We start from the raw sequence: 24,742 nt of genomic DNA, 5'->3' as shown, positions 1-24,742 counted from the left end.
GTTTTGTATCTTTTGATGGATAATTTATCACCCGCCGCAAATGATACAATCACTGTCCTGCAGTGGAATTGTCGAAGCATCATGCCAAAACTTGATTCATTTAAAATTTTATTGCATAGTCAAAAATGTGATGTATTTGCTTTATGCGAAACATGGCTTACTTCAAACATAGCTTTAAATTTCAATGATTTTAACATTATACGTCTCGATAGAGACTCTCCGTATGGTGGAGTGCTTTTGGGAATTGAGAAATGCTGTTCCTTTTATAGATTAAACATCCCTTCAACTTCTAGTATAGAAGTTGTTGCTTGCCAAATAAACATTAAAGGCAAAGATATTTGCATAGCTTCGGTTTATATTCCTCCAAAAGCACAAGTTGGACAGCAAAAGCTTAATGAAATGGTTGAAGCCCTTCCTGCTCCACGATTGATTCTGGGGGATTTAAATTCGCACGGAATGATGTGGGGTTCCGTTTACAATGATAGCAGATCATCTTTAATACAAAACATTTGTGACAATTTTAGCATGACGGTATTAAATATGGGTAGCATGACACGGATCCCAAGACCTCCTGCACGCCCAAGTGCATTAGATCTATCTCTTTGCTCAACATCAATTCGACTAGATTGCACCTGGAAAATATTGCCTGATTTACACGGTAGCGATCATTTACCAATCATCATCTCAATTAGCTGTAACAAATGTATTGCTAATTCAGCTAGTATTCCATATGATTTGACAAAAAATATCGACTGGATTAAATACCAAAGTAGAATCTCTAGTATTTTGAATTCAATGGAAGAGCTCCCTCCACTTGAAGAATATGACTTCCTCATTTGTTCGATTCTGGAGGCAGCAGAACAATCCCAAACTAAACGCTTTCCTGGGCCAACGACTAACAGAAGGCCTCCCAACCCCTGGTGGGACAAAGAGTGCTCAGAGGCTAAACTCGCAAAACAAAATGCTTGCAAGACGTTTCTAAAACGGGGAGGAGGAACTCCTCAGAATTTTGAAAAACTTATGGTTTTAGAAACCAAGTACAAGAGCATACTTCGAGCCAAAAAATGTAGCTATTGGAGACATTTTGTCGAAGGTTTGTCAAGAGAAACCTCAATGAGCACTCTTTGGAATACGGCCAGACGAATGAGGAATCGTAACGTGGGCAATGAGAGTGATGAATACTCGAACCGATGGATATTTGACTTTGCTAGGAAAGTTTGCCCAGATTCTGTTCCTACGCAAAGCATTATACGGGAATCTCCTCCAAATAATGGTTTTATTAATAACCCATTTTCAATGATGGAATTTTCTATAGCACTCTTGTCTTGTAACAATAACGCCCCTGGGTTGGACAGAATTAAATTCAACTTGGTGAAGAATCTGCCCGACCTCGCAAAAAGACGTTTGTTGGAATTGTTCAACAAGTTTCTTGAGCAAAATATTGTTCCGCCTGACTGGAGACAAGTGAAAGTTATCGCCATTCAAAAGCCGGGGAAACCAGCTTCCAATCACAACTCATATAGACCCATTGCGATGTTGTCCTGCATCAGAAAATTGTTCGAAAAAATTATTCTACGACGTCTCGACACTTGGGTCGAGACGAACGGTTTGTTGTCAGATACTCAGTTTGGCTTCCGTAGAAATAAAGGGACGAATGATTGCCTTGCATTACTTTCGTCTGACATCCAAATTGCCTTCGCTCAAAAGCAACAAATGGCATCTGTATTTTTAGACATTAAAGGAGCATTTGATTCAGTTTCCATTGATGTTCTTTCAGACAAGCTTCACCAAAATGGACTCCCAGCGGTTATAAATAATTATTTGCACAACCTTTTGTCAGAGAAACACATGCATTTTTCACATGGCGATTTGGCAACACTCAGAAATAGTTACATGGGTCTCCCGCAAGGCTCATGCCTCAGTCCGCTCCTCTATAATTTTTACGTGAATGACATTGACAGCTGTCTAGTAACCCCATGTACACTAAGGCAATTGGCAGATGATGGCGTGGTTTCAGTTACTGGGCCCAAAGCTATTGATCTGCATAAACCATTGCAAGATACCTTAGATAACTTGTCCGTTTGGGCTGTTCATCTTGGTATCGAATTCTCTGCGGAGAAAACAGAGTTAGTCGTCTTTTCAAGAAAGCATGATCCCGCGCAGCTTCAGCTCCATATGATGGGAAGAATGATCCAACAGGTCTTAACTTTTAAATACCTCGGGGTGTGGTTTGATTCCAAATGCACGTGGGGAGGACACATTAGGTATCTGATAACGAAATGCCAACAAAGAGTAAATTTTCTTCGAACAATAACAGGATCTTGGTGGGGTTCTCATCCGCAAGATCTAATAAAATTGTATCAAACAACGGTACTTTCAGTGATGGAATATGGATGCGTTTGTTTTCGTTCCGCTGCAAACTCTCATTTTATCAAACTTGAGCGAATTCAGTACCGTTGTTTGCGAATTGCCTTAGGCTGCATGCACTCGACACATACAATGAGTCTTGAAGTTCTGGCGGGAGTTCTTCCATTAAAAGATCGATTTTGGGAGCTTTCATCACGCCTGCTAATAAGATGTGAGGTGCTGAATCCCATGGTAATTAATAATTTCGAACGACTAGTCGAGCTTCGATCTCAAACAAAATTTATGACAGTATATTTTAACCATATGTCACAGGAAATCAACCCTTCAAGATATATTCCTATCCGTGTCAGCCTCCTAAATGCCCCTGACTCAACTTTATTTTTCGATACATCCATGCAGCGTGAAGTGCGTGGAATCCCGGATCATCTACGCTCGACGGAAATCCCAAAAATATTTTCAAGTAAGTTCAGGCATATTGACTCTGAGAAAATGTTTTACACGGACGGATCGCGAATTGAAGAAGCGACAGGGTTTGGTATGTTCAACAATAATGTTTCGGCCTCATTTAGGCTTCAAGAACCTGCATCTGTTTATATAGCAGAGCTAGCAGCAGTTCATTATAGTTTGAGTGTAATCGTCACATTATCTCCAAACCATTATTTCCTCTTCACAGATAGTCTGAGTGCAATTGAAGCCATTCGCTCAATCGCTGCTGGCAAAAATGAACCGTTTTTCTTGGGTAAAATAAAACAGTGTCTGAACGACATATTGAATAATAATTATCTAATCACTATAGTCTGGGTCCCGGCTCATTGCTCCATTCCAGGCAATGAAAGAGCCGATAATTTAGCCAAACGTGGTGCTATTGAGGGTGAAATTTATGAGCGACCGATTGCTTTCAACGAATTCTATAGTTCGTCTCGCCAAAGAACACTTGCCAGCTGGCAAGCATCTTGGGATAGAGATGATCTGGGTCGGTGGATGCACTCAATTATTCCGAAAATATCGACAAGGTTCAGGGGACTGGATGTGAGTAGGGATTTCATTCGTGTGATGTCCAGACTCATGTCCAATCACTACACGCTAGATGCACATCTCCTTCGAATTGGGCTCTCCGAGACTAATCATTGTGCTTGCGGAGAAGGTTATCGGGATATTGATCATGTCGTTTGGACATGCGTGGAGTATCGTGATGTCAGATCTCAACTAATAAATTATTGCGTACCCAAGGTAAACTATCCAATATCCCAGTTCGAGACATTCTTGCTTGTCGTGACCTTTCATACATGAAACTTATTTATCATTTCATAAAGAAAATTGGAGTTTCAATTTAATAAAGGCCCCTTTTAAGACTTAGTTCTGATCCCAGCTGCGTCCATGAGTTCAACCAATAGCTAAATTAGAATAAAAATTATGTAATGATACAAACAAACTCGAAACAGTTTATGAAATTATCAACAAAATGTCTGAAAATAACAGCTTATTTTATAATTTATAGAAGTTAATCGTTTGGTTCAAATGATATTTCCGAGTAGATTTCATAATTAATGACGAGTTACCTAAGATGATATTTAAGCTATAAGAGAATATGTTTTAATAAATTCAAAACGTTGTGACTATGTTAGAATTAAATTAGGATAAGAATATTATGTAAAAGTGATGCTACGGCGAAGAAAAACTTATGTAAACTGCCTTAAGAAATAAACGTATTTATGGAAAAAAAAAAAGAGTTTGGGCTGGTTTTTGTCAATTACGTCACATACCAGTATATCTCTGGAACCAAAAGTGACATCTCCTGATCTTCCAATCAACCCAATAGTAGCTTTCAAACGAGCCTAAGTTTGTTGAAATCGGTTGCGATGGAGACCCACAGTCTTCCACAGATCGAAGCAGTCGAACCTACCATATGACCAGTTGCGGTAATTAGCTTATGAACGCTGACAAAACACCGCACGCCTCATTTTTACTACTGTTTCACGCACTGACGGTGGGTACCCTCAGCGAACCAAATAGGCGCCCCTAATGCCTATATATTCTATCAATGGTGAGCCCAAATAACGTAGCATTTACCTCTGATTGGCGCCAATTTTTCGCGCCTCTTTTCCTTATTTTTTTCGAACATCAGTTTTCGCCTTCTTCTGCGCCTCCATAGCCAACATCAACATCTTACCGACCCAACGTTTTTTTATCTCGTTTTTCTTTTTTTCTTTTGTAGCTTGCACGCGTGCCGAGATGCTTGATTATCAGCAGCGGATCCAACGATACGGTCAGGAGGTGGCAGATCGCAAAAAGCCCAGCCAGTTTACGTTCGAGATCTGGGAGTTTATGCAAGAAGCGAAGAAAGTTTGCAAAAACGAACTGATGGACGATGTGGACTATTCCAAGATGAAGCTGTCCCTGGAGGAGAACCTTCCGCAAGGGGTTTCGATCAAGGATTGTAGCGATGAAAATGACGAGGAAAGCTCGTCAATGTGGTATGTGTTTTGAGATGATGATTTGAGGAAGATTCGCCCACGACAAATCAACATTTCTGTAATTTTTTGTTTGTTTTAGGGATAAAAATTCGCAAAATTTGTGCGAAGTACAAATCAAAGAGGACTCAATGGAGGAAGGGGACGACTACGATAAAGGTCGACCGGCCAAGTTTGCCCGGTTAGGTGCCCTGCCGAGTTCGTCGCCCTATTCGGCCGAGAATGCCCATACCAAATTCAATGAATTGCTAGCGAGTAGCTTCGCCAGTCGACTGAACGAACATCTGAGCAATAATAACAACAACAGCAAAACCGTCGACGTCGACAGCTACAGCCGAACATTCGGCAGTGATTCGAATGTAACCGATGTACCTGTCAACATGTCCCAAACCGACCTGACCAACACGTTGGAAGCGCTCAGTATTCTCAAGAGTCGCTTCAACCGATTGAACGAGCTCGGTCAGTGGAAGAATGCATTCAACGAAGCGCAGAACCTCAGCACCAACAACAATAGTCACAACGACCATCAGCACCAGCCGCATCAGGCCCATCAACATCACCACCAGCAGCAGCAGCAGCAAACGCACCCACAGCAGCGGGAACTACAGCAACCCAGTTCCCCAATTCCGGCCAGCCTGTGCGCCACCAACAGTACCAGTGGCCTGCAGAATGCGAAACTGGCCGAACAGCATCAGCAGAGCGAACACGAATTACGGATGGAAATATTAAAAACTGATCTCGAGACGGCTAAAATCAATAAAGAAACCGCAGAAATTAACCGACAAATTGCACTTCAAAAGTTAAACAGCCTGAACAGTTGAAATATTAATGGCTGCAGAGAAACACACAGACGGGCGTTCAGTGCTAATTGTGGTTATAATACAATAATTTTCCAACCAGCTACCTACCTCTAGTATAGCGCATAAGTAAAGCAAATCAAAGCAGGCTACGATGATTTTTGTCTGTGTTGCGCCACATAGTAGGCACCCATCAACATGGTGGCACAAAAGTAACCTTGCTGTCGAGTTATAGTAGGCGCAGATCGGCAGTAGCGGCGCTGTTCGTGTGAAAGCTAAAACCGAAAACTAGGCTTCTTGTATGATTTGAGTTTTGGTTATTGGAATCGAATATTTTAGTTATCTTCTGTTGCTTCCAAGCAAAAAGGCATTATTATTATCCTCACCTTTTCTCGTTTCTAGAACAAATTAATTAATTCCAAATCATACAGCTGAATGTATGAGAAAGTTAGGTGTTATTAGAGTAACTGCAAGCCCACTAGCGCGGGCTTCGCTCAGCACCCGATGTAATATTTAATTTAATGTATCTCACCTTGAAGTAATAATAACTTTGAACTTATATAAAGGTATAACTGAATAAAAGCAATACTATGTAACTGTTTTATCTCTGAACAGCCTTGTTATCTTCTTCACCTTCTCCCGATGAAATTTCCTTACCGCAGTTTGTATACAGCTGCAGACATGATGACGGCATATACGGTTCTTCAGGATTGCTACGGAAGATTTGTTTTCATTAATTCAGGTTGTTGTGCCAATCGTTAGATTAATTGTCGAGAGTTTGAATTTGAATACTCGATTCAGTGTTCAACGAAGAAATGGTCATTTTTATGCATCGTTTTTCACTTATCCGAACAAACCAATTATGTTGGCCCTTATTACCGTTCTCACTCCACTTTCACATTCACTTCACTTACATGTCACTTCACTTGATTTTACCTATTACCGGTATCACGCATAGTGAAGTGATCACTGTGGTGGAAAAAACTAATTTTTTGAACAAAATGTTGGTGGTGTGATGTTCATAACGACATCAAGTTCATTCAAGTAATTACTTTTGTCTCAGAAGCGACTTCCGTAATAAGGACCTACATTCACTTCACTTGGTTTCCACCGTGAAGTGATACCCATAATAAGGGTTACAATCACTTCACTTGGTTTTCACCGTGTAGTGATACCGGTAATAAGGGCCGTTGTGTAGCATATATCTGTGAGTGACTAATATATTATAACGACCAGGAAGTCGCTTTGATTTCATGAGCAGCTTTATATTTTCGTATGTTTAGTATGCTTGCGTTGAACTGCTAAGTTGTACTATCAGTTCAATATTAACTGCTGATCCACTGAAGAGGCGAAGGCAAAGGACGAACTCTGCGCTAAATCGTAGTCAGAGTTAGCAGCACCCTCTCAATTTTAATGAAACTTGCTGTACATGAAGACTTTATCACAAAAAACCACTTTGTATACTTTGTTTTTCCAAAAATGATCTAGACTGTCTTTTGAAAAGGGCCAAACTATTTACCATTTTTTTTTCAAATGGCTGTAGTCGAAAAATCTTTCAAAAAAGTGTTGTATAAATGTTTTTTTAAAGAATTAGAATAAAAATATTGAAAAAAATCCTAATCAACCCTTACGCTGAAATAAAAAACAATTTTAAAATATTAAAGTCGATAAGCAAAAAAACATTTTTAATGTAAATGAAATTTTGTTACAAGAAATGTGATTTTGTTTCCTACCATAACAGTCAAAAATTCGAGTTGGGCTCTTTTATGGAAAAAATGTTATTTGAATAAAAAACTTTGCCTTGTCCAAACTGATTTTTTCCAGTGTAATGATTTTTTTTTGAAAATCGATTTTAAATTTTTTAAATCAATTCTTCTCAGTGTAGGAATCGACAAGGATTTTTTTCTATGTTTTTTTTTCGAAAACTTGACTGATTTGGTGAAATCGTTCATACTTTTTTGTTGGATTTGTTATTATTCAACAACAATCTTTTGAAAAAAACAATGATAAAAAAAGTTTGGCCTTTTTCAAAAGACAGTCTGGATCATTTTTAGAAAAACAAAGTATGTAAAGTGGTTTTTGTAACAAAGTCTTAAGCGGCCCTTACACGATCATTAAAAGTGTGATTACTAAAAAGTAATGACACTTTTAATGATCGTCTACGGGTTCAGTAATGAAACGAGTAATGATGAAATTCCGGATTTTCCATCATTACCAACATTATTTTTTGTGGAAGTGCTGAATATCGTCAGTTGAATGAGAAAATTTGACAACCATGAAGTAAACATTCTCTTCAGAACTATACGTGAAAAAAAATTCTGCAAATGGCAAAGTGTCGATTTATATTATTAATGTTTCATTAACCTTAACGTTTCAATGGCAAATCAAATTTATTTTCAGCTAAACGAAGATAAAGAATATTGTTAATATTCTTTAATTGCTGAGGGAAAGTTTTCTGGTTACAAGCCCCGCGCTGGAGTAGTTAAAAATACTCCTCATTAATAATGAACGTGTAATGCTAAAATGTAATGATGTACAATAATACAGTAATGACGAGCGTTTGAGCAGAAGTGTCATTACTTAGTAATGACACTTTTAATGATCGTGTAAGGGCCGCTTTATTTTACAGTAAGTTTCATAGAATCTGAGATTGTGTAGCCAACAGTTGTTCGAGTTAGCGCGAAATTCGTCAAAGTTTAAAAATATTAAAATAGTCCAGTGCACTTAGCACAAGCCTTTAATCTTGAGTGAAAAAACACAAATCAGCTGTTTTTTCAAAGTAGTCCTAATCTTACAAAAGTAAACAAATCGAGTTTCTCTCACCTACCAAGGAATGCTTCAAAATTCTACAATTTTGCCTAAAAACTCGGATTCTATAAAAAAAAACTTCAATCTTAGTAATACAAAGAACTATAAAGGGCGAAACTGTCATTCCATTTGTTTACGTAAGTTTCGCCCTTCGTGTTCCATGTCAACAAACAGGGCGATACTTCAATTGCTAGTAAGGAAACCGGCGAAACCATTTTTTTCTTTATTTTAGATGTGCAACGTCTTTTCTAACCTTAGGCGAATTCAAAGGTTCCTATGGTAAACACAAAAATAAAGATGATGGTGAATACACTAAACTAAAAACTTATTCAAGTGACCAATTAGAAACTAAATCTTATCAAAACGCTTAGATTGTTCGCGAATGATTAAATTCTTTCACAATAATTGATGTTTTAACCCTTCCAACAATTTTTTGTATTGTTAAGTTTTTGAAATATATGCATTAACTGGAAGTAAATGATGGTGATTTCAAAAATACTTAAAATATCAATTTTAGATACAATCAACCTTAAGATATAAACCAGGTAAAAAACGATTTAATTTTATAATGATAATTTTCGAGAAAAAGAACGTATAGACTTACTATTTTAATACACAGTTCTTAAATACTATGGCAACAATACAAGAAAGAAAACAAACGTGAAACAGTCCGCACGAAATATTTGGGCGAACAGTGAGCCCGTAAAGTGATACCCACTGGTACGCGGCGGGTAGATTTCCCCCCAGACGGCTGGCTATGTCTGCCAGCCATTTTTGCCGGAATTCTGCCAGAATCCCGCAAAAGTCTGGCAACAATGCAACAACCGTTTCCGGTAGCGAATTATTAACGGTTCTTTTCTGTCGGATTTTTGGCATACAAGATTGGCAGAACCATTTCGAATCGGTTCTACATTTTAAGCATCTTAGTTTTATTTTTTCTATAAAAGATACATATGAAAAGCAATAATTTATTGCCCTTCATATATACTAATCATGGACAATGTTATTGCCAATAACATTGTTTTCTCACTACCAAACATACCCATATTTCAATCTCATTTACCTCGTCTCAAGACTCGTTTTTATACGTACATGCGGGATTGACGAATATCAAATGAAGTCGAATAAAAAAAAGAAAAAGGAAAGAGGAGGGAAATAAACAAGACACGTACGGCGAGATAATGACGCAATTTCGCCTGGACAATTTTGACAGCAGTCGGAATGCAGCCAGCCTTCTGACGGTTGCCAGAATTCCTCACAAGCGTGTAGTAGTTCAGATTTTTTTTTCAGAAATCTTTTCTAAAATCAAAATTGATTCAAAGGTAACCAAACAAAGAATTGTGATTTTATTTTAACTAAATTTTTAAACTTTGCGGGATCTATCAGTTCCAGACCAATCAAAAGTTCGGATAAAAGGTACTGATTTGGCTTAAGTAGCATACAAAGTTCATGATTAGCATTCTAATAAGCCCGTTTTATAAGTAATTATCCACACTTAAAAGTTCGCGTGACGCAACCGTACGAACTTCTACATTGTTTAGCTTTTATGTAGCGAGAAAGTTGAAATTTGTGCTGTACTTCCCAACTGTCAAAAATTTCCACGGGTTTTCTTACACTTGAGCGATCACCCCTGTAACAAATAAAAACTAAATTTTTTCAAATGAAATTGATTGCTAAAGTATAAACGAGTGAATAGGATTTATATAAGATAGTTGAATCAATATAATGACACATATAAATTATCCGAAAGCTATATAAAGTAAATGTATTTAGTATTCTACAGGTTATATCAAACCATTTTAAATTACCAAACAAAGCTCAACAGATCTCTAGCGCGTCTTAAATATTTATGATTCCCACTATATTATTACTATTTTCTACGAAAAATAGTAAATTGGTTATATTGGTTGATCTGGGCATCCGGCTACCGAGAAAAAAATATTATTTATTTATTTTTAATCTGGAGTGTGATACGTTGTCTCTCCTATCGTTAGATGATCAAACAAACAAGTATTCTCCTACTATTTATTCAAAATACCCATCAATGTCATATCTATTGTTATTGTTGTAATATTCGTTATAGTTGATTTTTATCATTCAATTTTCAAACTCCAAAGAAAAACAATAATATGGAAGAAGAAAAAATACCGAATGAAATTTTTCTCTAAAGCTACACGGAAATATATTTATTTTGTCGTAAGATTATATAAAAATATTTTTGAAAACAAAACTATTTGTTGAATGAAGAGATAATTAAGTGGAAACGAGTGATCAAATGTAAAACATTGAAAAAAATCTGATAACTGTCGGAAAAAATAAACTACTGCAATTTACACCTTCAACGACATGGAAGCAATAAACCAGTGGATCTATTCTTGGTTAAGTTTTTTCCCCAGCCGGATTCCACATGGCCTTTAAGCTGATCCTGTCTGGAGAAAGATAATAGGTACTATCACTCTCCTAGTGGCACCACAGACCTCAACCACCACGGGTTTTCTTAAGCAGCGAGAAAGTTCACGCGGAACTTGTTCAGTACTCCGCGTGTTCTTTTTAAGCAACAAGAAAGTGGATGTTTTAAGTATTTGTCGAATTTGTGTTATGACAACAATGGAGTTAATTGTGTTTTGACAACAATGGATAGAGCGAATGAAAGAAAAGATTCAAAACAAATCAAAATTAAGTAGAAAGAAGTAAAAAAGTAGGTAGATTTTATTTTCATTGTAGTATTTTTAATTATGTTTTACACGATAACGACACAAATGAACTGCCGATGAGTCAAGCACAGACTAACAGACAGGACACTCAAATTAGATTCTTCAATCATTTTAACGGTCATTTCGAATATTCCTTTATTTGGGACAGTACTCACTTGTGTCATGATGGCGCCACGTTACCCTATCAAAAACATCCTGTCTGTCATCTATACTGTGTTTATTTTTTTCATTTACCGACAGAGTTGCCATTCATGCAGAATTACCTGTAATGTATTGATTTGTATACGTCCATGCGAATTTCATGCAGGATACAAATTTAATACATATTGCCAAAACTATATACAGAATTATGCCTACTTCTCATCCTCCAACGCAATACAAAATCGAACCCGTTTTGTTACAATATTTACTTGCTTCTGGTCTGCCGCCACTTAATTTCGGATGAAAACTAACAACACAATAAAAAATAGTCTAGATGAACAACGCTGAGTCAAATAAATGGTTACCTTCCAACATCGCGAAAAAGTTAAATATATGATCAACGTAATCCAAAAATTTATTGTGACGATTCATTTTCAAAAATTTTGATGAAATCAGGCATCCCTGCAAGCAGCTGATCGGTGTTGACAAACGAGGGGAAACCAACTAGTAAAAAAACTTTTACGTAACATAAGGGGTGTACCGATAGTAAATAGTTCGCGCAGTACAATATAGGTGGAACTAGTGCATCACGAAAAATTATTTTTATAAGAATTTACTCATACTGTCATGTCTGTTAGTCTGTGAGTCAAGTTCATCTTGGACAGCTGCCGGTGGTTTGTTTTGTTTTGCAAATTAAAAATTGAAAAATGAGGAAAATGTGCCTGTTAAAAACGTGTTCCTCAGTGAAAAGATCTAAAAAGAATGGCCTGTATGCGTTTCTAGCATCAAGGAGCGAAACTAAAAATAGATATAACAAAAATTACCGTTCGATTTGCTTGAAAAATCAGGTAAAATGGTTGCAAATGTCAATTAGAATATTTCACGTAACAACCATGATTGTTATGCGAATATCCCCCAAAATGAACGGAATCATCGCATAAAGTTCACGTGAATTGACCAAACGTCAAGCCATCTACGTGAATTTTTGGTGTGAAAAATTCGATTTTTAAAATGGCGATCGGTGAGTTCTTAAAGTGTAAATAGTTTTGTTCTGAAATAAATGATGTTTGTTAATGGTAAGAATCCTATTGATTTATATAAAAATCTGAGAAATTCTCCATGTGACTTCAACTAATAATTAAAATATTATTTCTCTGGAATCTAAATGTGATATGAACACTCACTACATTTTATCTATGAATCTCGTAACTCTTACTGGATTGTGCATTAAACAGCTTCTGAACGCTAGTCCATTAAAGACTGAGGCCAGTAGGTCGCGTAAAGCCACGTGGCTCGCTGTGCATATGACATTTCTCTCCATGCTCTCTCGCAAATGTGCAAAATGACTCGATGTGGCCAGGTGGCCAAGAAAGTTTTGATATTTTCGGTTACAAGTTCGACTACATCACATAAAATCCAAGTAAGCTGCTGCTTGTTTGGCAGCCTTTTTGAGCCGATTTTATATCTCTCTCATGTTTTGTTACATTACCAGGGAACTAAAATGGCGCCGCCATAGAAATCGACTTACCTCCACAAAAATAACTTATTATTTCATCGCGACAACATATATGTTTTTATGCACTAATCGCATCTAAATTAAATTATCTAGACATTGTCTGGATAGATTTTTGATCCATGTTTTTGAAGGCGAGATATTCAATGAACAAGTTGAAAGTTGCCGTTTTCAGCTATGCAATTCTTCCTTCAGAAAAAAGACTTTCCCGACCGCTAAAGCCAATGAATCATTCTGAAATGTTCACAGAATAATGTAAACTAATTTTCTAAGAGATTATCAGTGGGGTTTTTTGATATTCGTCACCTTTTCTGAGGAAATCAGATTTGAAGCGTGAAAATAGCCCTTCAAAACGCCCTAAAACACACTGGCCTCAGCCCTTAAAGTCTGCGTGAAAAGTCGAGTGGAAAATATTCACATAATTTTTCACATTGTTATACTATGATTATTTTTTAGGTTTTAACAATTCTGGTGAGTTGTAATAGTAAAAAATTGTAAACATAACTAAATAAAAAAATCTGGTTTGATATAGCAAATATTGGTTTAAACTACAAAACATGATAATTAATTTTTCTCAGTGGATTAGTTTGTTTTAACCAGTGTTTTGTTAAAACTTAACAATATTTTACTTGTGCGTTCCTGTTCATTTCTTGACAAACAATTTCGCCGTAAATTAAATTTGATTTTTTTAAATGAACAAACTTTAATATAAATAATAATTGTACCGTAACTTTATAGATGAAATAAATTATTTTAATTTTAACTATTTCTACAACCGCTTTTGTTGGTTTAAATCATACATTTTTGTTTTTTTATGAACACAATGATTTCTTTCAAATTATTTTGCAAGGTTATTTTTGATATTACTGTTATTTCGATTTATATTTGTTTTCAAATGTCTAAAAAACAAATTTTTATTTTGAAATGTTTTAAAATATTTAGTAGTTTTGTCTTTGCCGTTGCTAGACGATCGAATTATTCACAGAAAACGATTAAACCCTGTTTTTTTAGTTTTATTGCATATATTTTACTCCATCGAGATGTAGATCCTGCATCAAATATTTTTTGGAAAGAAAATTTGTTATGTAATGTTTTGCAGTTTCTAATACTAATAGTTATAAATATTTATGCTTGGATTGTCGAAAAGCCTCAAGACAAAGCATTAGCAGATGATGATTTCACTTTTTGAAACGCATACAAACTTTTCTGTTTATTGACGGATGTTGAAATTGCTCTGGTTTATAAATAATAAAACTGATACGGTTCATTTCAGCAATAATCTCTGTTGCTTCGCTATCTGAGATGCCAAGTAAAAATTTCGAATATCTTCAGATAGGGTTGCAAAAGTCTATAAATTCAAAATGTCTACAAGTTTCAATTTCTGTATAAAGTATAATACAAAAAACTGTCTTGGCGAGCAACAAAACAAACGGTCGCGGCAATTTAAATTTGGATGAAAGTCTACGAAAAACTCAGTTTTCACAAATCTGCAACAAACAATGTCACTTTGTAAGAAACCTGCAGATTTGCAGACAAATCTGCAGACTTGGCATCTTTGTTTGCTATACAAAAAAGATCATAGATAAAAGAATCAAACTTTTCATTACCATAGAAGTAAAGCAGAATTGCATCAACATATACATAGCCAATAAAATCAACTCAAATCTTGTTCATATGCAATAAATAGGCAATTTATTTCAACAATAACATCAGCTGGGACAACTAGGCTAGACCAAAATTTTGATTCACATCAAACAGAGGTCATTGTTAATGTTGAAAAGGAAAATTGGTTTGAAACAATCATATTCTTGCTTGAAATTAACATAAATCGAAATTAAAAATCTACTTACTGTTCTGTTATTTTAAGGGGCGGGTAGGCAGCTTTTGAAAAATCATTTATTTTTTTCTTTGTATTTTCTTATAGTAAAACATTTCAAGAATATCCTGTGGTATTTTCAAGCCTATCGGAACAAAACTCATCAAGTTATGGGCTTTTATCTTTGCTTATCTCATACTGCGAAGAAGTAAGAGCTCGGCACACAGGCCCAAGACTTCTGCTTCGATTGACTCAAAAACTTGACAAAACATTCTTGAAATTATAACAAGTTATAAAAAAAATATAAGATTTAATGAAAATGTTAGACCCTACGGGCTCTCTTGAGTAATAAATTATTTCTTTTTATTTTATAGACAAAAAACTTTAAACGCATTTTTATCGAAAGCAGATTTTGAAAGTCCGTGTCCATCGTCATTCAAAAACTACTGAACCAATTTTTTCAAATGCTACACACACTTTTCACATATAAAAAAAAAGACACCAACGTTTTCCTTTTCGTTGTTTGTTACTTTGGGGAGGTTTTACAGCAACAAAATTACGGATTTTTTCATGAAAAATCGTAGTTTTCGTTTTGAACAACCGCCAAAAATTTAAAAAAAATGAAAAAAACTACTTTATCTGTGCTGCTTTAATTTGTTCACTTCTGATTAGTCTACGCTGAGATACAGTGGACACCGCAAATCATGATTTTTAAGTAGCGTTCTCAAAAATACCTCTTCACCGACTTATTTCTCAATATTTTTTCACAAAAAAACTACTAAATGTTGAATGATGCTTTTTCAATTTATTTTGTTGAGCTAAAGTTCTGAAAAAAAAATAGCAAAAATGATGATTTTTATTCATCATTTAGACCCAACCCCCCTTTAAGCAAGTTCCATTTCTCTGCGAGCATTTCTTCACATCACTGTAATACTCTGGCAAATAACTATATTAGTCGTTCGCCGGGAGTTTATCTAACATTTTTTTTTTCGTAGTATTGCTTTTTAGAGTCGAATGATGATATTCTATTATATATCATCACAATTCGTTGATTGGAAAACGAATAATCCGCAAAATATTGTAGTTTACCGAATAATGAGATGACTATTGGTACAGTAACCCTATTTTCCATTTGAACGAAACTGCAACCGACGCCACTGTCATTCCATGTCAGCACAAAGCTCGCACCACTGGTACCGTGCGCATTTCACAGCCGCCGTCACTGCGCCGAGTGAGAGAGAGCGACCGTGTCGTGTTCCAGAGAGAGAGAGCACCGAAGAGCGGAGTTTCGGAGGACATTTTGAAAGCGCAAGTCGCAAGAATTTCTTGTGTGGTGATTTTCATTGATCATCATAGAAGAGTGCAGAGCGTGTGACGGAGGAGTGTTGTGCGAACAAGTTAGTACCCTTCCGATTGAAAAGAAGTCATACCGAGATTTGTTTATCGCCTCGAGTGATCATTTCCGTCAGCATCCGCTTGCTGATTGTCCGAATGTGGTCCGGAAAGGTGTAATTAGTGCTTTGCAAGTGACCAAAAAGTCCGTGTGCGAACCCGTCGTACATTCGTTCCGAGCGTGAAAATTGTGAAAGATTTACGTTCCTCTCTCGCTTGCTCTGCCTGTCTCGCCTCGCATCGCATCGCATATACTCACTTGATTCCCTCCGCCCGTGCTGCCTACCAGCCCGCCCCCGCGGTCTACTTTTATTTCGTTCCGTTCCAAACCGTGGTGTCGCCTGTGCGAGAAAGTGTGCGTACGATGTATGCGTGTGTGTAGTGGTACTGCCTGTCAGGGCACGGAAAGGAAAATAATACATCGGAGCTGGAATCCGACCAGCAGCAGTATCAGCAAATAAAAAGTATAAAATTCTTCAAGGGATACTGAGGAATTCGCAGAGTTTAGAGTTTACTACTGGTGTGGTTTAGTGCGAAGCCTATCGCGAATAAACGGTTTCCCATTTAGTTTTATTTTTATTGTAAAATTGAGCAAGACAGGAAGTGAACCGTTGCAGGAAACTAATCCAGCAAGAGAACAGCAAAGAAGGTAGAAAAATTGAAACAGGAAACAAGAGGTGGTACAGGAGGAGGAGTAGCAGGATGTATCTGAAAAGAATCTACATATCGACGACACTGTTGGCGTGTTTTATGCTGACAGCTCCATGGTCCGCCTCGGCCCAGGATGAACAGGTACTTTAAACGAATTTGGTTACGATGGTTTTTTTTCTTATGAATCTGAAAACTTTCCTTCACACATCAAGGTAATCGAGAAAAGCTTTTGGGTAGAGACAGAGGAAGAAAAGAGCTAAAGGAATCAAGAATTACCGAGAAGGACAGAGAGACAGAGAATAATGTGTCGATTTTTTTTCGTTGTATCAATGTTGCCAGTTTTATGAGTTTATGGCTGGAGTGCCTTTTGTGTCAGTATTATTCGGTGCCGGAGGGTTGTTTCGGTCGCTAACAATGTCACGCCTTTCCAGTTAGCCTGTTCACCAAGAGGAGTGTGACATCATTAGTATGTTTATTATCTATGGGCTCCGCCAAGCAAGCCCCACGGGGCTAGCGAATCCACACAGTCTATTGTCGTGTGTGTGGTTTTTTTTTCATTTGCGGAAGGTTGGGCTATTCACTTTGAAGTGCATTTCGGACGGACGCAGAAGCCTGAATGTGCGCTACCGGTTTACTGCCTGTGCCGCCTCGGAGATACGATTGATAGGGGTTCATGTTTATGTATGAAATTGGCTTTGAGAAACGGGCATCATTTGTGATTCGATCAGTATAATCTTATTTGCCATGGAGAATATGGAATTACTTGGAAGCAAACGTTTCTGACGAGAGATACAATCACAATCGATTGCTGAACAAAATGAGATTCAAATACTGGAATCCGGTGGAGTTTTTTTTAATCACACCGACTAGTAAAAGGCAACTAATCAGCGACAGAATGTGTGTGTGTGTGTTGAAAATTAAAGGCCGTTCATTCAATTACAGCATCATCAACGTACACTGCCCTCACAAACAAACCCCTACGAGACGAGGCTCGATGAAAAGAATGAAGGACAGCTGGAACGCCTGTAATGTAATGTAGGTCTGCAATCGGACTGCGTGAACTTTGTCGCCTCCCAAAAAAATGGTAGCCCGAAGCATGTTCTTTTTCCGCAAAGCTGCCTTGAGATCACCTGACCATCATACGGAAAACCACTTGATTCGTACCACTTTCTAAAGGGTGATTTTTTTGCTGTCATCTTTATGGCAACACTGTTTTTGACAGATCACGCGTGAATCGTGTCTTGTGTCGTTGTCAAACATGTTCAGTTTGGTCTATAATTCTCGGTCGATTTTTCATTAGGGCGTATAAGCAAGTGACAGTTTCTCTTTAATCACTCTCTCTTTCGATTATTGTGATGTGATTAAAAAGATTTTCTTTGATATTACTATTCTATTTGAAAGTCGAATGTGTCGGGTATCATTTCATGCAAAAAGTTGAGTGATAAACATGGATACCGCTTGGTAATTAATAGAAGAGAAAGTAAACAAAGAGAAACTGTCACTTGCTTATACGCCCTTTTGAAAAATTAACCGAGAATTTAATCATGAATTGACTTACAACCAGGGTTGTCACATATACGGATTAATCTGCATTTTACAGATTTTTCTGATAAATTTGCGCCCAAGATTCTGCATATGCAGATTACAGATTTTTCTAAAAAAATACAGATTTGTACAGATTTTTGATAACGTGGATTAAAAATTAAATAATGATCGAGTTAAAATCTATTAAATAATGGTATTGATTGTTTTTTCAAAATGAAAATATTATCCTGAATTCTAAAAAGAGGATAGAACTTATATAAAAGAGTATGTTAAGGACAGTAAACACAGATGTTCTATCTGCTAATAAAGATTTGTTTATGCTTACTTTCATTTACAACTAGTGTAGCGTAATTGCTTATGCTTTCAAAAATTGCTTCTGATAAGGTGGAAAGATGATGGCCTCGGCCATAACGTAAGGTAGTAAAGAAGAAAGATTGCCAATTGCATTATACCTAATAAGTGAAAATAATCACATTAAGTTCTCACTTTCAGATTGGATTTTAAAAGTTTTTCGTCAAATCATTATTTCGAGAGGCTCAAACGCAAAAATAACTTCCAGCGTTTTGTCAACTACAATATCATAAAATTCAGCCTAAGAAAAGTTTGGTTTCTTCAAATTTGGATTCTAAAGACTTTTTCATTCCGTTGTGCTTCGATTTCTTATCACTTCTATATACAGATTTTCAATACAGGTTTTTGAGCTCCCGATACAGATTTACAGATTTTTCTTCCGAAAAATGCAGATTTAAATGTGGCAACCCTGATTACAACGTCTAACATTTGGTGAATGGGCGCTGGCAAAGTTTGAGGAAGATCCACTTTTTTATCGAAAAATTGTGTTCAACGACGAAGCTCATTTCTGGTTGAATGGATACGTCAACAAGCAAAATTGTTGCATCTGAAGTGAAGACCAGCCAGAAGCATTGCCAGAGCTATCAACGCATCCTAAAAAGTCACTGTTTGGTGTGGATTATGGGCCGGTGGCATCATCGAGCCGTACATCTTCAAAGGCGACGATGGGCGGAACGTTACTGTGAATGGCGACAAGACAAGACGGTGCCACGTGTTACACAGCACGCGAACCAATGACCAAATTGAGATCCGTTTATGGCTTTATCGTTTTATCGATTCCAATTAAGAATTCACCAATTTTTTATTTTTTGAAAATCAAATCCAATACCTCTTGAAAAATTACCCTTTATTAGAAAAGAGCAAAACAGTTAATTTCGAAGAAGCGTTCAGAACTTGATAGTTCTACCGAAAGAACTAGTTCTCCTAAACCGTTCCTGAACTGACTTTTTGCATGTGTTCAAAGAGGCAATTGTGCACTGTTTAGAGGTTGCTAATATATACGATTTCTACCGCATTTAAAAAAAAACTACGACCGTCTCGAAATATGCAGTTATTGATACACTTTTTTATAGAAATCAATCTCGACCAAGTGAATGACGATTTATGAAGTATGTCTGCCTTGAATAGTTGGAGAGATTCGGTACGTACAATCATCATGTGATCGAGGAAATTTCCATTGATTTGGTTCTGCATGCGACAAAAATTACAAGAAGTTATAGTGACAGCTATTGAGAAATATACTAGTTCTGGCCACGGCTTCATATTTTTTTCGGCACCTTTCTGGACGTTGTTCGTGGTAAACCATTACATGCTCTGTTTCCGTAATGGCAGGATGCTAAATCCCACCGAAACAGAACGGAACAAGTGTTGCTTGGTCGCGAATCATGAATTTTTCTGTCAGCAATTGTTCATCCCTTCTCCGGAGTTTTAGGAAACGAATTGTAGATTTCCAGGATACTCTATCTTGAGCCGACGTTCTTCAATCCCTGTATACTTCCGATGCGCGTGCATTGTCTTCGATTGCGCACCCAGCGAGTGCGAGATCTACCCCGCAGTCGACGACCTCTCCCAGGTTCTCTGCTGAGCATCACGTAGGCCCTTTCTCTCTTCCGGCATTCTTGCTACATGTCCAGTTCACGTAGTCTACCGTGTTTGATAAGGCTTCCAATGTTCGCAAGTTTGTACACTTGGTACAGCTCGTGATTCATGCGTATGCGCCGTTCTCATAGTAATAGTAACATGTTTCATTTCTATTTAGGAAGATGTTTAATCACTGTTTCGACGTAGAATTCATTATCCCTAAACAAGTAATCAAGTTTCGTCAGCATCTTCATCATGTACAGTTCAGCTGACCGTTCATGAACATTTTTTCAAACGTTGGTAATATTTTATTTGGCCACATCAACTGTTTCGCTAACTTAACATATGCGAGTAGTTTGGTTTTTCGTGATGCGCGTGCAAAATTTCGAAACGTTCCTCGTTCTTCAATGCATGAAGAGTGAATGTCAAAATCAACCAATAAGTATAATTATATGTTATATTAGGTGTATAACTTTACTTCCGCCGTTTTTTCCAAAATTTAAAGCTTTATTGCGAAAAAGTGCTTACAGATGTATTATTCAAAGTATTGTCCGTCGCTAGCGACAACTTTCTTCCATCTTTCCGGAAATTTTCGGATCCCGGCTCGAAAAAAGGAGTCCTTTTTTGACGCTATCCATGAAGCAATCCATTTTTCCAATACTTCGAAGGATTGAAAATGTTGATCTGCCAGGCCGTGTGCCATCGAACGGAATAGGTGGAAATCAGAAGGGGCGACATCTGGGGAATACGACGGGTGGGGCAAGACTTCCCATTTCAGCGTTTCCAGGTACTTTTTTAACACTTTTGCGACGTGAGCCCGAGTATTGTCGTGTTGGAGGATGACATGTCGCTCTTGATACTGTGGTTGCTTTTCTTTTAGCGCGCGACTAAGGCGCATCAGTTGCGTTCGGTAGCGATCTCCTGTAATGGTTTCACCCGGTTTTAAGAGCTCGTAGTAAATTGTTATTCATCTTTGAAGCCATTCCCGGCCGCAAAATTGCACATGGTTCGAAATACAATAAAACCGGGACTAGCATTTCAATGAAAGAAGAATATCAAACAGTTCTTTGGGATCGATTTTGGATTTGTACAAAAACCTAGTTATTGAATTTCTTTCATGTTCAACAAATACGAAGGCATTTTCCTCGACAGCAAAATTTTATGATCGTGAACTTAGCGAAGTACCTATCTCCGACGATTAAGCAAACGGGTGAATAATTTGTTACTAAGTAATTACGGGACCTTTGAATGAACTTCCCGGAAAAAAAGTATCACGGTTAGTTCTTTGGAGTAGGCTTGCTGATTCTAAAAAGAGTCGATTTAGTATAATCACTTCATTGTTTCACGATGTACCTTATGATCAAAAAAGAACCGGAATTTTCATTTTAAAATTCCCGCGCTTGTTCAATCGGTAAACTGCTATTCTCTCAACGTTGGCAACACTTTTATACACATTCTGTCAAATTTTGACACATCGTACGATTAGTTTTTGTTTGGCGTCTATACAAAGAAGTTGAAAAATTTTCGTGTGGCGATTTTTATAATGGATGAAAATTTAGAACAACGTGCGTGTATAAAATTTTGTGTTTCAAATGGATTTAAGTGTTCCGAAACGTTGAAAATGTTAGAAAAGGCCTTTGGTGAATCGTGTCTAGGAAAAACACAGGCATACGAGTGGTATAAACGCTTCAAAGGTGGTCGTACAAGCTTGGATCATGATGAGATCCCTGGCCGCCCAACAACATCTGTTACTGAAGAAAACGTTGAATCGTTCTGTACCGATTAGAGAGATTGCTGTGTTGTTGGGCATCTCTTATAGATCAGCCAAACACATTTTAACTGATGTTTTGGGTCGCTTCTCGGCTGGTGCCAAAAAAGCTGAATTTCACGATAATGCGCCGGCTCACACAGCGTTGGTTGTGTCGCAGTTTTTGGCCAAAAAACTCAACCAATATCATCAACCAAGCACCGTACTCTCCAGATATGGCCCCGTGTGACTTTTTCCTCTTCCCCAGACTCAAATTGCCATTGCGGGGAACGCGTTTTGAGACCATAGAGACCATAAAAGAGAATTCGCTGCGTGAACTAAAGGCCATACCTTCGGCGGCCTATAAAACTTGTATGGAAAATTGGATCAAGCGTTGGCATGCATGTATTGCCGCGGGAGGAGAGTACTTTGAAGGCGATAATAAAGAAATTTATTAAAAATTGACATTTTGCGTTTTACCTTTTTTTATATATATAAAAAATAGGTATAGAATTCGCTCAAACTTTCGAAAAATTTTCCGAGGCCCGGAGGGCCGAATGTCATATACCAATCGATTCAGCTCGACGAACTGAGCAAATGTCTGTGTGTGTGTGTGTATGTGTGTTGTCAACTAAGAGCTCGAGATCTCAGAGATGGCTGGACCGATTTTGATCAAACTAGTCGCAAATGAAAGGTCTCCCCGTCACCCAGAACGCTATTGAATGGTTTTGAGATCGGATGTTTACTTTTTGAGTTATACGAAGTTTTATGTCAAAATTTTCAGTTTTTCGACAGTATCTGTCACATTTGACCTTGAAAACAGAATATGTTTCCAGACTTAGATTTCGCTCGGTAATACCTATCCAACAAGCCATAGATTGTTAAAATCCGTCCATTTTTAACGGAGATATCGATATTTTTGTGTAAGCCTTATTCCAGTAGAAGGAATTTTGAGCGCTGTATGAAAAAGCAATGCTTGGGAGCAACATGAAATACGATTTTTTATACTGTTACATATAATTGTTTCTAAGTACCAAAAAGACTGTGTACAGCATCCTTTTTTATGACAATTTGTCACGGACCAATTTTAGCACGGTTCATTTTTGGCAACATAATCTTTCGAATATGGCATATGTAAACCAGATGATACCAGCATTATCGAGTTGGAAGTAATTCCATAATTATATTGATTTAAACTATTTACAGCAATAAATGCTGGAAGAACATGACTTCCATATACCATACGACTCAGTTCGTCGAGATCAGCAAATACGTGTGTGACAAATAATTTCACTCAATTTTCTCGGAGATGACTAAACCTTTTTCTACCAACTCATATGAAAAGTCGTATTCTCCCAAACAAGGCTCCTGAATTATGTTTGGATCCGACTTCTGATTGCGGAATTACAGAATGATATGTGAAACGAAATTGAAATAATGCAATTAATTTTTCTCGTAGATGGCTGAACCGATCTAAGATTCAAATGAAATCTAAGAATCATCTATGATTCAAATGAGAGGTCTTAAAATCCTATAAAACCTCTTACTTTTTAGTCAGATCCGACTTCTGGTTTAGAAAATGCAGGGTGATTAGTATAAAAATGTCCATTTCACATAAATTAATCAGGTTTATCGGGTTTGCAAATTTCGATAGTCGATTACCAAATAAATTTATTTCAGTTTAAGCGGTATTCTTTTTTGGATTCGGAATGTACCCCCAAATTTTAATTCGCACTACAATTTCTCAAAGATGTCTACACACTGCTCAGGTGAATTTAACTGATTTCGGCTACACCGATTTTAGAATTCCGGTTCCAGTATCGAATCGATTCTCAAAGCTCAATCATTTTCTCAAAAAAGACCAAATCGAACTTCAAAAACAAATATTACAGGACTTAAGGTCCCATACAAAATTGGTGAATTTTATCCGATTCTGGAATTACAGATGATGAGTTTATAAAGTTCATGTAAATTGTTTGGCGTAATAATTTATGGCCATTCGAATCATTTTGGGCTATGCTAATTCCTGAATACCGGCTCTGGAAGTACCATAAATAATGACGAAAAACTCTGAAGTGGAACTTACTTCGACATCTCATGGAATGTTCAATCGATTGTCGCACGCTAAGATTGAAATTCGATATGTTTTGCAGTTTCGGCATTACAGGGTAATGAGAGATTAAAATCTCAATTTGCCGTTTAAAACGACGATAATTAAAATAATGTCATGAGAACTAAAATACCTAAGAATATCCATGCAAAAACACATGCTTATTGATAAAAAAAAGGTATCATCTCACTGCTAGGTGGATTAATCACGTTTTTTAATAAAATTCCGGTTCTTGTTTGATCATAAGGTAGATGTGATTTTTATCGAATGCGTATATCTGGATTCTGGAAATGAATCCTGAAACTTGGTGCGCTAATTACGCTCTCGACCACTGACTTCGACTCGCTGTTGTTGGCGAAAGTATTGATTATTGCTGATTTTTATTCAGGTGTTGGATTCTTTGGTAGCTGAAGCAGACGTATCTTGTTGTGCATTTGTTTGAGATGATAGTTTCGTTGCTGAGAGGGGCTTAGTGTTTTTAAGTTCTGTCTCTGTAGTACTGAGGTCAGTGTAGAAAACCCTAACCGACTGTACTTGAGCATAATTATAGTCCAATTGTGACAGTTTGAAACAGATTTTTGGCAATATTGACACGAGGCCAGTTGATTGTTGTAGGTGACAAGCGATTTACACGGAAGCCTTGTGTTCTGACCGAAAGTGACATAAGAAGGCATATGCTCCTATTAACGAACGTACACAATTGAAAGCTAGTTCTGCGCAGACTATATTTTTCAATGT

General features: G+C 37.1%; 2 protein-coding genes across 3 annotated transcripts in view; both read left to right on the top strand.

The window, feature by feature from the left end:
* Positions 1–6,195, top strand: part of LOC131435925 (probable nuclear hormone receptor HR38) — a 40,053-nt gene extending 33,858 nt beyond the window's left edge. The window contains exons 3-4 of the mRNA XM_058604223.1: positions 4,583–4,841; positions 4,921–6,195. Coding sequence (XP_058460206.1) covers positions 4,583–4,841; positions 4,921–5,659 — 998 coding nt within the window. The 3' untranslated portion in view covers positions 5,660–6,195. The remainder of the gene's footprint in view (positions 1–4,582; positions 4,842–4,920) is intronic.
* Positions 6,196–15,943: 9,748 nt separating this feature from the next.
* The window catches only part of LOC131439260 (syndecan), a 59,471-nt gene continuing 50,672 nt past the window's right edge, over positions 15,944–24,742 (top strand). The window contains exon 1 of one of the 2 annotated variants that reach the window (XM_058610056.1): positions 15,944–16,811. In XM_058610056.1, coding sequence (XP_058466039.1) covers positions 16,722–16,811 — 90 coding nt within the window. In that variant the 5' untranslated portion in view covers positions 15,944–16,721. The remainder of the gene's footprint in view (positions 16,812–24,742) is intronic. The other variant, XM_058610058.1, reaches the window with a different exon arrangement.

The sequence above is a fragment of the Malaya genurostris genome, chromosome 3, assembly GCF_030247185.1.
Source record: "Malaya genurostris strain Urasoe2022 chromosome 3, Malgen_1.1, whole genome shotgun sequence".
NCBI classification, from domain to species: domain Eukaryota; kingdom Metazoa; phylum Arthropoda; class Insecta; order Diptera; family Culicidae; genus Malaya; species Malaya genurostris.
Note: the sequence above shows the minus strand (reverse complement) of the source record. Positions and strands in the feature narration are given on the sequence as shown.